We start from the raw sequence: 14,757 nt of genomic DNA on the forward strand, positions 1-14,757 counted from the left end.
GAAGATATCGGACAAGATCAAAGAACCTGATGAGGTGAACTTACGACGGTTAACTTCAATTACTGCAGAAGAATGGAAAAGAGCCATTCAAAATCGAGGCCAACATCATTTTGCCAACAAATCTCAGTACGCAGAGACACTTATACGGGCGCTTCGGCAAGTATATGATTCATGTGTGCCGATGATAAAAAGTAATTATTTACGTGCTCAAGACAAAGTGACAGAGATTACGACGGAATCTGATCGATATTACGAAGGCAATGTTATACTGTACTGCGGTCATAAAACATGTTGCGAAAGGTCCGTGGACATATGAGCATGCGACATTACAGCATGCGAGACTTCGGCATGCGACAATTTGGCATGCGACACATGAGCATGTGGGTTAAATTACGGGTTAGGGGTAGGTTAGGGTTTGATTTTGGTTGGGTTAGGGTTAGGGTTTAGGTTAGGTTAGGCTAGGTTAGGTTAGGTTAGGCTATGTTTAGGGTTAGGGTAAGTTTTTGGGTTATACAGTCACATGCTGAAGTGACGCATGCTGATGTGTTCCATGCTAAACTGTCGTTTTCCATTGTGTCGCATGCTCATATGTCGGGCAACCGTTGCGAATGTACAGTCACTATCCATGCTCAATTGTACAGTATGGTAAATTCGGCGCAAATCGACTTTCATATAACCGGAGACAGGCATCATCGACATGAATGCACTAAATCAAGAAGAGTCAAAGGCGAACAGCGGCTTCATCTGAAAGAGGAGCTTGATTACAAAACCCCGACTCAAGTGCATCGACATTTATTTGATACATTGTCTGAAAATGAACGATTTTTTGGTTCACATACATTCGCACCTTCGACTGACGTTCTGAAAGACATCAAAAGAGATGGTTGTCCAGTGGTAAAATATTCCAAAAACTGGCTATTCTGCATGGAGAAATTGGTGAAAATATTCACGAATGAGAAGAAAACTAATTTGACTCTCTGCTGTGAGCTTGACCCGTAATCACACTACATCAATATCGAAATACACTTACATGTAGACAGCGAATGATGCTTATTCAAACGAGAATTAATATTGTTGTCTGATTTTATTAATCTAGTAGGCATATGGGGTCAGGGTCAATATTGACTTCATGTATATATTGTATCATAAAAACCAAATCTGTGCAATTGGGGAGTTGGCTACTGCTGTATAGGTTACCTTGTTAATGAGGTAATATCGGTAGCAAGTATAGAAACCCGTTATACACTCTGCACTATATCAACGTAACAGTACTAGACGCCGAATGCATTGTCCGGTCTGGCCTAGACCGTTAAGGCGCCGCAAGCTTATATCCCCTTGCAAGCCCTCGTCGAAATTGTTGGCAAAGCGACGGAAGATATTGATTTTATGGGATTATTATATCATCTGATTGCCGCAGTTGATACATTTGGCGACGTTCAAAACGTCCGCATTGTGGCATTATGTGGCCCGAGTCGTCGCTAGGCATCGTGCACACTGCACATTAATATAGGATATCACTTCACTGAAATGTAGGGTTGGAATTGGCAATATGACGTCACGTGACGTCATGAGGTTCACGTTCGCGTTCACACAGAACCTTTCAAAAAGGTTCGCGTTCACACGAACCTGAACCTTTCAGAGGTTCACACCATCCCTACTATATAGTCTACATTACATTACGTATAGCCTACGTACATCGCATGCATATACTCCAGATTCAAACTAAAGCCAATATAAAAAGGTATGCCGTAACAAATAAAGTCGCAACTCACTCTTTCTATAGTTCAAACCATGTTTTTTTTAATTTCCATTGTTACATTCAGAATTATACGCCGCGTGCTTTATATTTCGCGTCGTGCGAGAATTTCATGAAAACAGAAGTGGAGGCTGAAGACCGACATTTTGCAGAGATTTGTGCCTCGACATCTTCCTGTCTATTCATTGTATCGCATTTTTTGTGGTGTATTGAACTGATAAAATTGCAAATAAACCAATGATGATAAATATTGTAGCCTACTCAAGTATAAACGCATTCTTTTAGTTTGTGGGAGCAAGTTGCCGTGGTTAAGGCATATAAGTTGAGTCGGCATTATGAGAAAAACTGCTAGTGAAATACAGACACTCGGGTGAGGTTTAGAGAGAGTGCGAATTTCGGACGACTTAGCAAACCAGGCTTATTTTACCAAACTGCACACACGTCGGAATGCAGCGACCACGACCAAGAATAATGACACTGAATATATAGTATTTTTTGTAAAATAACCTCACTTTATTACCTAATATTCAACGTTTGATTCAACAAAGTATTTTCTGCATCACATTTGACCCCTCGTGAGAAATAATTTCACACCCCAGCTCCGACTGGAAGTAATTTTGTGCTAAAGAACTATCCAATACCGATTCCTGGGTGGTTTCATTGTGATATTTGAAGACGTGTCAGACTTCTAAGTAAAATATTGAAAGTAAGCTACTATTCCTATGGACGCGTAAGCCTAAAATAATAAGTATTTAGACCAAAAATATTGACGAGCTTTTTGTAGGCAGAGACGAGACGACAGATTTCGCATACTCGGAAAGGGTCGTTTACTCTTTCATTTATCAAAATACACCAGCCAACGCTGTGTCAACAAAACGAGTTCGCGTATCATCTAAAAATAGTACATTGAACGCTCTCGTAGTATTCGACATTCCATGCTGTTGACGTCATATTTTGTGATACGATTGTTGATATACGATGCTCATGTGAATTCTCTACTAGTTGATGACGATTATTACCCCTGACGAGTTTCGGCCGAAAATATTCGGGTACATTTCAATATGGCTATGCTAATCAATTGTACATTGATGTTCTGTACCTCCAAGGAGCTGTACAATCGAATAATATATTCATATTGAAATATACCCGAATATTTCAGCTGACACTGGTCAGGGGTAATCGTCAACAACTTTTCCAGATTAGAATAGAATTAGATTACTGGCATTTCGCTCTAATTTAATGAAATCAGACAACTATAATTATCTAGTTGTCCAAGTCTGGTTCACACTTTCATTTGTCGATCCTGGAGTCGACTTCTATCAACATCCGCCAATCGGATTTGTCCCTACAGAAGGTGTTCGTGCATAATCTAAGAATAGTAGCCCCGGTCATTCGGAATTGCAGGCCGGTGACGTCATATTTGTTGATGCGTGTGTTGGTATACAATGTCCTTTCCAATCCTCTGCCAGTTGTTAACGATTACCATTCGGGTATATTTCGATATAAATATGCTCTTCAATTGTACACAAATATCGGTCTCATATTTTGAATAAGCCAGGACTATGTAGACTCTGAAAATCATTTTGTAATGAAGAATAATCCAATACCGTTTGTGTGATAATTTTATGATTTATTAAAATAGCGAATAACGAGGAAATAACGCTGCATCAAATCTGTCTTCAAATTCAGTTTTCCAATAAATTAGTCGTGATTAGTCAAAAATTCCTCCCGAGAAGTCGACATTTCCGACCACTTGATACGCCAGGGGTTAATATTGACTATTCGTTCACCATAATGTTTCACGTGATCATTCGCCATGTTTCACCTCAGTGCAAACATTCCGCCGAAATTCCGCCAGGACCACTTCAGTCTGATTACTGCTATCATCGTAGCATGATTTTCATATAAACGGAAATGAAAAATGATTCACCATGAACATGAAAATACAAAATGTTATAAATCTATAGAATAGTAGGACTATTATAAGTAGTTTCTCGACTAAGATATAGCTTAATAAACTAGCACCAGGGCCGTAACAGCACTTCGTCAGGCCCCCCCCAAAACTTTGGTTTTGGGCCCCCTTTGGTTTTGGGCCCCCCATAGGGTTATAGACCGAACGTCTGGGGGGCTTCGCCCCCCAGACCCCCCTCCGCCGATACGCTGTTTACCGCTATTCATCATAGTCATTGGGAGTATATTTAGTGAATCAGCTTTTGTCGCCTAAGCGCGCCATGCGCGCAAAATTTCTAGAATTCATGATTTCATCGGTCAGTATGATCGGGAATTGCATACATTGTTATCAATTTTTATCCTCTCTTTGGTCACGTAATCAGATTTGCCGGTAGAGCTGAGTGAGGTGTGTTTGTAAAGGTAGGGCCACTCAATAATAATTGAACATCTTCGGGCGTATATATACCCGTTGGCAGGAACAAAACAGCACCCCCATAGGGTGATAAAACGACCCCCCCCCATCACGTTGTTCGCGTTTGTCACGAAATTAACCGTACTTTATTGTGAGCCAGCGCGAAGCGCGAAAATTTTCGATAATTTATGATAAAATCGGTCAATCAGATCGACGACTGCATATATAATATGCTATCAACTTATTGTCCTCTCTACTCACGTAATCAGATTTGTCGGTAGTGCTGAGTGAGGTGTGTTTGAAAAGGTAGGACCACTCAATAATAATTAAACAACTTCGGGCGTATACCCGTTGGCAGGAACAAAACAGCACCTCGTCAGGCCCCCAAAAACGTGGGTCTTGGGCTCCCATAGGGTGATAAAACGACCCCCCCCCATCACGTTGTTCGCGTTTGTCACGAAATTACCCGTACTGTATTGTGAGCCAGCGCCAAGCGCGAAAATTTTCGACAATTTATGATAAAATCGGTCAATCAGATCGGCGACTGCATATATAATATGCTATCAATTCATTGTCCTCTCTACTCACGTAATCAGATTTGCCGGTAGTGCTGAGTGAGGTGTGTTTGAAAAGGTAGGACCACTCAATAATAATTAAACATCTTCGGGCGTATACCCGTTGGCAGGAACGATACAGCACCTCGTCAGGCCCCCCAAAACGTGGGTCTTTGGCTCCCATAGGGTGATAAAACAACAACCCCGCCATCACGTTGTTCGCGTTTGTCACGAAACTAGCCGTACTGTATTGTGAGCCAGCGCGAAGCGCGAAAATTTTCGATAATTTATGATAAAATCGGTCAATCAGATCGGCGACTGCATATATAATATGCTATCAATTTATTGTCCTCTCTATACTCACGTAATTAAATTTACCGGTAGAGCTGAGTGAAGTGTCTTGAAAACGGGAGGGCCCGTAAATAATGATTAAACATCTTCGGGCGGGCGGAACCGTTGATATGACTTCGTTACATGATGTTATTTCGTGATTTCCAGTCTGCTATATCAAAAAATATAGAACCGCCCAAACGTAGGCTTCTAAACTAAGAGAAGCACACGATTTCAAATTGGTATTTCTTCACTGGCATAAAAGGAACAATCGGCGCCTGTCATTTAGGCGCCTATGGACAATTAAACCTATATGTATTTTATATATATAGCGAAGTCTTTGATCTGCATAAGGGCATAGACCTTTTCGGTCAAGCTTTTCTCGCTGCCAATCGTTCTGGCACACTTCTTGGAGTCGCATGTTATATGGCCTAAAACTGGATTGTATATGTCTTGGTGGGTCGTGGCGCGGTAATGGCCCAATACCCAATAATAAAGATAACTGGCTACGTGATTTCGCGCGCAGCGCGGAAAAATTTTGAAAATATTGCATAAATTTTCAAAAAATACTCTATGATTTATGCTAATTCACGAAATAATTTTGGGCCCCCCATCGAGCTCGGGCCCCCCCCAATTGGGGGGTTTGGGGTGCGGCAGTTACGGTGCTGACTAGCACTGTCGTTTTAAAGATGATGATTAACAAGTAATGCCTGTTGAAAAATTCACAATATCATAATGAACGTCACGAGTATGAATTGAAGGAAATTCAACTACACGCAAGGTGAACACTGAACAGTGCGAAGTCAGAGACATCCCTGCCACAATGTAGTTATGAAAACTTCTTCCGTCGATTTGCCTTACGTTTTATCCGTTGTATTGACACGAAACCGAAGAGTTATAGCGGTCGATTACCACTACCTCGCGAATGATCGAGTTGATTATCCGTAATCTAAATTGTATTTTGGAACATCGGTAAATAGTTCTATACTGTGGTATAGTCCAGGGGCGACCGCATGTGTTTTATTATAGAAATTAAACATGGAACGGCAACGACCGATTTTGCAGCTTCGTTCCGCTTCGCCGAGGCTGGAGTGGAGAATTGTTTTGCGTAAGCGACTGTAGGATTACTGGCAATCCAAAAGCTATCTTCCCGAGCGCAGAAATTATTGAATCTGGTCTTGATCGAAAGCTACTGTTGCACCGATTCCGAAAATATAAATTAAAATAATGATCAGGCACTGATCCACCTAGAATCCGTCCTCCAAGTCTGAAATACCGGCATTGTTCGAACAATCGGAGAGTCGCAATGGCTCATTGTTATGGCCATTGTGTTGCGGTTACCCGATTGTTCTGAACAATGCTGATATTTCAGACTTAGAGGACAGATTCTAGGTGGATCAGTGCCTGATCATTATTTTAATTTATATTTTCGGAATCGGTGCAACAGTAGCTTTCGATCAAGACCAGATTCAGTAATTTCTGCGCTCGGGAAGATAGCTTTTGGATTGCCAGAAATCCTACAGTCGCTTACGCAAAACAATTCTCCACTCCAGCCTCGGCGATGCGGAACGAAGCTGCAAAATCGGTCGTTGCCGTTCCATGTTTAATTTCTATAGTTTCATGCTCAAACCGAATATCACAAAGATTGGCTTTAAAAGAGCAGCAACACGAAAGACCACGCTGATTTCACTCCGTGTTTGGAAACGAAATCAGCGAAGCATGTGGCTTGTCAGTGTCATCTAACGGATAATTAGTTTTTACATTTGCACTGTAGCCGTTACCAATGATATATATATATATATATAATATTTCTCATTGCAGTTACTGACGGGGTAAACCTTGTGCTATAAGTAACAATTATTCAGTTTATTAATAGTTTCATCATTTTAAAACACCACAAGACTGCGCCTAGGCGATGTAGAGAAGAGGCATGCACGCTGAATGAAAGTTAAGCAGAGAATATAAAAGGCATGCTAGCCTTACAAATGCGTACAATCTTTGAAATTATATGCATTTACGATGATGCAGGAGCTATTTAGCGCAGTTTTTACGACTCATAAACGTGTGTCAGATTTATCACAAAACTATTTTCTACTTTTCAAAATCCAAAGTGTAGAAAGTATAGGTAGTTGTAGGCCGAAACAACAGTTCAAGTAGTAGTGGAAGTAAAATTTCAAAATGTCACCATTAGAGTATGTAGCGCAAATAAGCAAAACGTACTCAAGTACTGCGAATAGGGACGATCTTCAGCAATATATTCAGTTACGAAAAGTGGCTATTTAACGGCCTTCTTATGACAATTTCACTCATAAAAATGATCCCAATTTTCCAAAAACTACTTTCTACTTTCCAAAACCCAATGTGTGGAAAGTAGTGTGCATATAATCTGTTCAAGTAGTTGCTGTTACTAATGGTATAAAAAGATAGTTACTTCAGTACTCCCTCAAAGTAGTAGTACATCGTTATAGACCCCCTCTGGCAATATGTCAAAAAGTGGAGAAGATTATATGGAGCCGCGCGGACTCTCTCTCTCTCTCACACTGTAAAATCTGCATTCACTGTGTACCCTTTGTTATTCATGCTTGGTTGTCCTAAATCAGGGTCGGGGAACATGCGGCCTGCAGACAGCTTCCCGTCGTAGCCTATACGATAATGTCGCCGTCGTCTACATTCACCCGCGAGCCATCGTTTACGACCATGAACATTAGCCTAACAAGACAAAGCCTCGTTCCAATCAAACTTATGTTTACGGGCAGTCTCTACAGAGGGTTTGTACGTCCAACATACAGCCAGATAGTTCAAAGAACTTTCTCGACCACAGATTAATTTTAACATGTACTGAATTACATTACGTTACTGAATTCATTGACAACTGTTTTTGGTCTCTTTCCAAAACCCAATGTGTGAAAAGTAGTTTGCATATAATCTGTTCAAGTAGTTGCTGTTACTAATGGTATAAAAAGACAGCTACTTCAGTACTCCCCAAAAGTAGTAGTACATTGCTATAGACCCCCTCTGGCAATATGTCAAAAAGTGGAAAAGATTATCTGGAGCCGCGTGGACTCTCTCTCTCTCACACTGTAAAATCTGCATGCGCTGTGTACCCTTAGTTATTCATTTGTTGTTCATACTTGGTTGTTCTAAATCAGGGGCGGGCAACATGCGGCCTGCAGACAGCTTCCGGGCGTATACGATAATGTGGCCGTCGTCTACATTCACTCGCGAGCCACCGTTTTCGACCCTGAACATTACAAGACAAAGCCTCGTTCCAATCAAACTTATGTTTACGTGCAGTCTCTACAGAGGGTTTGTACGTCCAACATGCAGCCAGATAGTTCAAAGAACTTTCTCGACCATGGATTAATTTTGAAAGCTACTGAATTCATTGACTGCTGTTTTTGGTCTCCATGCTCTACGCTCAAAGTTTATATTATGTACGATTTGTTCCTTGTATAGGTGGATAAAGACGCGATTGATGTATCGATTCCGCAATCCGGCCCGCCAAGTACTTCATTTTTCCATATCCGGCCCGCCGAACGGAGAAGTTGCCCGCCCCCGTTCTAAATGTTCACAGCATAATAATCAGGTTGACAACTCGCTAGATTCCCAATGTCATGCTTTCAACACAGTTTATTTTTACAAACAGTAGACAAGTAAGAAACCCAACTATACGAGATTCATTTCGCAGGAAATTATGAGAACTTACTCTTACGCAGTTGTAAGCAACAGATAGAGACCGTGTTTCGGCTCTGGGAATAGCGAGGGTTAACATATCTGGAAAAGCAGTGGTTCTAGTCCTTTTTCAAAGCCAAGGCCCAATTTCCATTTTGCAAATATGCCATGACCCACCACTCGGCCTCAGTCATCTTTTAAGCCACTAAATACGGCAGGTTTAGGCCTAGCAATTCATATTAAATTATAGATTAGAATTAGAGCAAGAAACATTTCAGAAATTAGATTGGAGTCAGATTGCTCTAATTAGGCAAATCAGACAATTGAAATTATCCAATTGTTCAAGTCTGTCTGGATCGCATCCGCCTTTTTGGTTAACTGTTTGATTTGGGGGTCCGACTTGGACTGTTACTTGGGGCGGGGCCTGCAGTGCGCTTCGCCCTGTCACTAGATGTCGAAAAAATGAAGGAGGGGCTGTTCGTAACGAGTTCTCCCTCGACAAATTTGCAAATTTTGTCGGTGTCCGAGTCCGTTGTCGTGACAACCTGTGATCCAGGGAGGAGGTCTGGGGTTTGAATTTTACGAATTATTCGTTTGAATGAGCCGACATATTCGTACTCGCTTTGGAACGTCGCGCAGGACTGGGCCGGTTCACGTCCTCCTCGCTCTGCAAAAACAGAAGGGGGTCAGTCAATACTAGCATTGGAGTCACGGGATTTTAAGGTATATTTCTGATAGCGATTCCGGGATCAACTCTATTGAAATCCAGGGATTTAAAAAAAGCATCTACGAGACCTGACATCACTTCCACTTACAGTTTTTTTCCGGCAAAACTAGGCCTAAAATACTTTACTCTTTACTTATTCGGAAATTTCTACTTTTACTTGTACTTGAGTAGAAATTTACGACGCTACTTATCCTTCCATTTGAGTACCAACAATGAATACTTTGTTCTTCTGAAACAGAGATGTCGAATGACCTCCAACCCCAACCTTCACCCACCTTTTTACATCGGGATGGACTGTCTTGTAGGCATCCGAACCAACAGTGGGTCTTGGGAAACTTTCTGTCGGATCATTCCCAGCTAGTGGGCCGACCTTTTATCAATTGCGTGGCGAGCCGGAAATCCTTCCCAAGCAAGGGTGACACTGGAATAAAAGGGTGTCAGTTTTTTGGGCAACTCTAAGCAAATTGTGACACTGACTCGATTACAATCATAATTGTAAACAGGCGCGTAGCCAGGGGGGGGGTTTCGGGGGTCGGAACCCCCGACTTTTGAAGCGCGAAACCCCTTCCATTTACGCGGAACCCCTCTCGATGCATTTCAATATTTCGTCGGTCGGTAGCACTAGCTAATTTGTAGCACGCTCTTGCGCAATGATATGACCGATACATATGATGGCCTTTTTCTCGCGTCTTCTCTCGTGTGCACAGTAGACGAGAGAGGGCTTTTTTCACGTGCGTGCAAGGGAGACAAGGTCGTTATATCGTATAATGTAATCACAGTCACAAAGTGTAGCTACAACTCGTCGCGTCGCTTTTCCGAACGCGCGTAATTAGTATTAATAATATCAGATGTATTGCAGTATTCACCTCACTGGCGACGCGTAATTCATAATTGTCGCGTGGTCCGCGATCTCATCAAATCTAGAACTCTATTAGGTCTATGCTTCAACAATTGGATGCTTAATCTCACGCATTCACCGATACACGGCAACGCAACTTTGATCTACAATTTGACGGCTTAATATCAACAAAGAACAAAGAAATAGCAACAGGTTATCTGAAGAACACTGTATTCAAACGGCATTCTTCAATCTACGCTAACATTTTTTTGCTAAAATCCTTTAACACGGCCAAGCCAGGCTTGCGCGCGGCCAATTGGCCGGGCCTATTGCAGATGCGGTTCTTCAAGCCAGTAGAACTAGGCTTGTTAGAGACGTGATAAATCAGGCTAGCAACGATTGCATCCAGCACGGCAAAACCAAACGAGAATCGATCTCGCTGATATGATTGCGAAATTAAGTCATCGATTGGCGCGCGCTCGGCAATCGTTGCTAGCCTGATTTATCACGTCTCTAACAAGCCTAGTTCTACTGGCTCGAAGAACCGCATCTGCAATAGGCCCGGTGCGAACTATACCATCGCCTGCACAATCGCATCTGCTTTGCCTGTCCGGCACTATATCATCGTTGGCTTACACAACAATCGCATCCGCAATATGCCTGATACCAAAGATATCATCGCTAGCCTAATAACGATCGCGTCTCAGGCCTAGCATGCTTTGGCTCCTATCTCTCGATGGATTGTATGCGGATTTGCGATTGTGATTAAAGAATGACATCGCTAAACTGAATGACATGGAATGTCCGCAATCGACCTCAAACATGTACGTGCGACGGTGCGTACATACTTGATTGATTTTCGCTAATACTTGAACATAACCATCGGAAGATGTGTGTCAATGCTTGAGTTATAAAAGATGAGAAAGGTTTGAAATTGAACCACCTGAAATCGGTGCCATTATAGAACAGATTCCATAACAACTCGGACATTTTGACTTGTGCAAATCGTCGCCGAGGTTACGTAATATGCGTTGATATGCGCGTAATACGCGTTGAGAAAGCTCGCGTATTCAATTGTTCGCGAGAGATCAGGGACTCGCTAATTAACAGCACTTCCGGACACGTTGGCAAGCTTATCATACGCGTAACTTCGTCAACGCGAGGCGATTGTATAATCGTCATTTACGCATTACTTAACCCTAATGAATTGATGCTATAAAAATCGAAACCCCGCCCTCTTCATTTCAAACCCCTCCCATATTTTTCGGCTGGCTACGCGCCTGTTTACATAGCATTTAAAAAAAAATTAGATTACAATTACTGAATTTACGAAAACTTGCACATTGTATGAAGTTCAGTTCATATTAAATCACAGAGTTCCTTATCATAAGCACGAGAATGGCAAACTCCTGTTTCTTGGCTCGATTCACGCGATACAGTTCTCCTAGATCCTCTTCATAAAAGCCAGAAAATAGATACGCTATCACATTAGAGCAGGGGTGGGCAAACTACGGCCCGCAGGCCGCATGCGGCCCGCAACACCGTTCTGTCCGGCCCGCAAGAGTCTAAAGAATTATTTTTTAATATTGATAAAATGCGTACGAAAAATCGAATTAATGCAGGGACTTGATTAACTTTTTCTTAGTATATTTCACCATGATAATCCAAAGACAGTGGTTCTGAAGGGGGGCTCGAAGCTGAGCTCAACTGAGAAAAATTTTCGCGCTTCGCGCAATTTACATCCAATTCATAGCTGTTATTGCTCTTTATTTACTCTGAATTACATGTTGAAAAAACCTCTCATCCACAGTCGCAACCTTCCATGCCATCAAACTACCCGTGAGGTTTGCATAGCATCCTGGTTGCGTTTTGTGATATGACGATAAGGGGGCGCGAAATCTTTCATCATCACAGGTGTCTTAAAAAGTTTGAGAACCACTGATCTAAGGTAAATACTTAATATCACAGCGGGATAGCTGCAATAACATTGACATAATTTGGATCACCAGTGGGATTTCAGATTGGCTACTACATTTTTAATTATTTCAGTGATGTGCTTATAAAAAACGATTCGAGCGTGTCTTAGGTAGATTCGTTGTCTGTACGTATAGAATGGGGTGGTGGTATATATATTTTATCTCCACATAGTAGAAGCTGACATGGTCGTGATGCTGTCAGCATTGTGTGGCCCGGAACTGAACCAAAAGTGGAATTAGTAAATCTATGAACAGATCGCTTCTCACAGATTTGAATTTCAATCCTGTTCTAAAAATCAGGCAAATTGGTTATTGAGGTCCGCCAGCCTATGAAATCTCGCCACTATATATGTTTCTGACGCATGTACGATATCATCAAAGCAATGATTGGCTTGACACATATCTCCATGTCCTCACTATATAATCAAATATCAATATTGCGTTTTTGGTTTATAATCCCAATTTTATTTAGTGCGGCCCGCGAATGGATTCGGATGTTGAATGCGGCCCGCGAGCTCAAAAGTTTGCCCACCCCTGCATTAGAGCATAGAAATATTTCACAAATCAGATAAGAATTTCATGACTAGAATTATCTAGTTGTCCAAGTCTGCACAGTGGTGGTCAGTAACAAAGTACTTTTTCCAAGTAATCGAGTATTTCCCCACTACTGGTAGCACCTACTAGAGTAACTAAAATTTCCAATACTTTTACTTGTAATCTGTCATATTTCGTAACTTGACTACTTTCACTATTTCCAGTTTGTCAAGAGGAAGTGTTATGTTCTCCCAATAAGAGAGTTACAGCGTGACCAAGACGGAGAAATTCAGGTGCTGCTGTAGCGGAGAGCTCAGACTTGTCGCGCTTTGTGCGAATATATGGAGCGACCAATATCTTTCCACTAAAGCAGGGGTGGCCAGCAGTTTCGGCCAGAGGTCCACATGCGATCTAAGAGCCTTTGCGCGGGCCACTTGAATGTTGATGACCTTTTCAGTCGTCCGATAGGAGTGAACCAGACTAGGTACCGGTGAAAACAAGACTTATCTGACTACGCATCAAAATCGGTACCTATTATTTCATGAAAACTCCTAGCTGCGCGAGGGGAGAAAGATTTCAAAGTTAATGAATGAATTCGGCAAATTATACCGTACCTTGCATATATTGCGGGCCGTCTTTGTTGACCGCTAGGCACATTTGGCAAGGGCAAGGAAGTCGCATGTTGGACGACACGTTCTCTCGTAATTGCGAATATATAGTTAGGCTCAATTCCGTATTCTGGGCGTATTTGGGGATACCCATACTAAAAGCAAGAAATCGAGTGAAAATAAATCGCGCGAAGTGCTGAGAAAAATTTACAGTCAAATAAATCTGCCTCGATCTATTCTACTTGATGGTCATATACGAAGATCTACGAAAATTGTGACTGGCCCGTGGCTTATACGCCTACGCGACATAACTGATATTTTAGTCATCAACATCCCAAATTTTGCGATCAGGTAAATCAAATTTTTGGTTTGCCTTTGCAAGTTCATAATAAATTACCTGGGTAAGTCATTTTTTATATTATTTCCAATTTCGAGAATTACCGGGTCATGGGTTGGCTGCCCCCAGGGTTGTAATGACTCGACTCCGACTCGAGTCACGATTTTCTGATGACTCGACTTGACTCGAACCAAGTCATATCAACCAAGACTCAGACGGCCAAGACAGACATTCCATTGTAATTTCGAAGAATAGTAAAGTCACCACACTATTGGGATTACGTGTATTGGTGCTGGTACTTGAAAATGCGACCAGAAACTACTAAAAGTGAGGAAAATTAGTATATTAGAAATGCTAACGAATCGATATCACCAAACAGAGTTATAAAAAGTGGGTGTTAGCAAGAATTTCACTGGAAACTGAGCAGTCAACACAACGACTTGGACTCGGACTCGAGTCATAATACTGTGACTCGGACTCGACCCTCTGCTCGATGACTTGGACTTGACTCGGTGGTTGTGGCTTCTGCATCTTTTAAGCCCAAAACCAGCTTTCTAGTGCAAGCGGTTGTCAATATGTAGGGAAATTATCCAATTTTGGCTCGTTCGTTGAAATTGCACAACCACTAGACTAGAGGGTGAGCAAGCCCAATATTATTATAGAAAATATTTTTTTGATCTTTGGCACCACAGAGCAAGTGTCCGTTTTGAAATTCAAAATTTTCCATTTTCACTCCATCCTAATATAGGAGTTTCATGACAGTAAACAGGCCTAAAATTCAGCAAAACGTTTGGAATCATACAACCTGCCGTACGGTATTTTATTTTATTTTCTTTCCTAATAGCGCAAAACATCAAGGTAGTGTACGGGCAGAACTTATCTACATCAGTCATTGTCTTATTAACTACAGGCATTGTAATATGACTTAGGGCATCATACCGTCACATTTTCTGAAAGTAGGCACTGGGATGAAAAAGAGGTCAAGAGCCACTGTTGTTATGCAATGGCGTCATTTGTAGGCTATCACATGATATATTAGAATCCTGATGCAGTCAAAATAGAT

General features: G+C 41.7%; 1 protein-coding gene and 1 long non-coding RNA gene across 9 annotated transcripts in view; one reads left to right on the top strand and one right to left on the bottom strand.

Moving 5' to 3' along the window:
- LOC145432990 (uncharacterized) overlaps nucleotides 1-14,757 on the bottom strand; it is a 299,451-nt gene that overhangs the window by 199,382 nt on the left and 85,312 nt on the right. The window contains exon 3 of one of the 7 annotated variants that reach the window (XM_080309992.1): nucleotides 13,364-13,512. The exons of the other annotated variants lie outside the window; for them this stretch is intronic. Within the exon in view, the coding sequence (XP_080166118.1) occupies nucleotides 13,364-13,512 (149 nt within the window). The remainder of the gene's footprint in view (nucleotides 1-13,363; nucleotides 13,513-14,757) is intronic. 7 annotated transcript variants of the gene reach the window in all.
- Nucleotides 1-14,757, top strand: part of LOC145433515 (uncharacterized) — a 112,488-nt gene that overhangs the window by 87,282 nt on the left and 10,449 nt on the right. The gene's annotated exons all lie outside the window — the stretch shown is intronic.

This window comes from Botryllus schlosseri, chromosome 1 (assembly GCF_051294905.1).
Source record: "Botryllus schlosseri isolate E-star chromosome 1, Bs_hap1, whole genome shotgun sequence".
NCBI classification, from domain to species: Eukaryota; Metazoa; Chordata; class Ascidiacea; order Stolidobranchia; family Styelidae; genus Botryllus; species Botryllus schlosseri.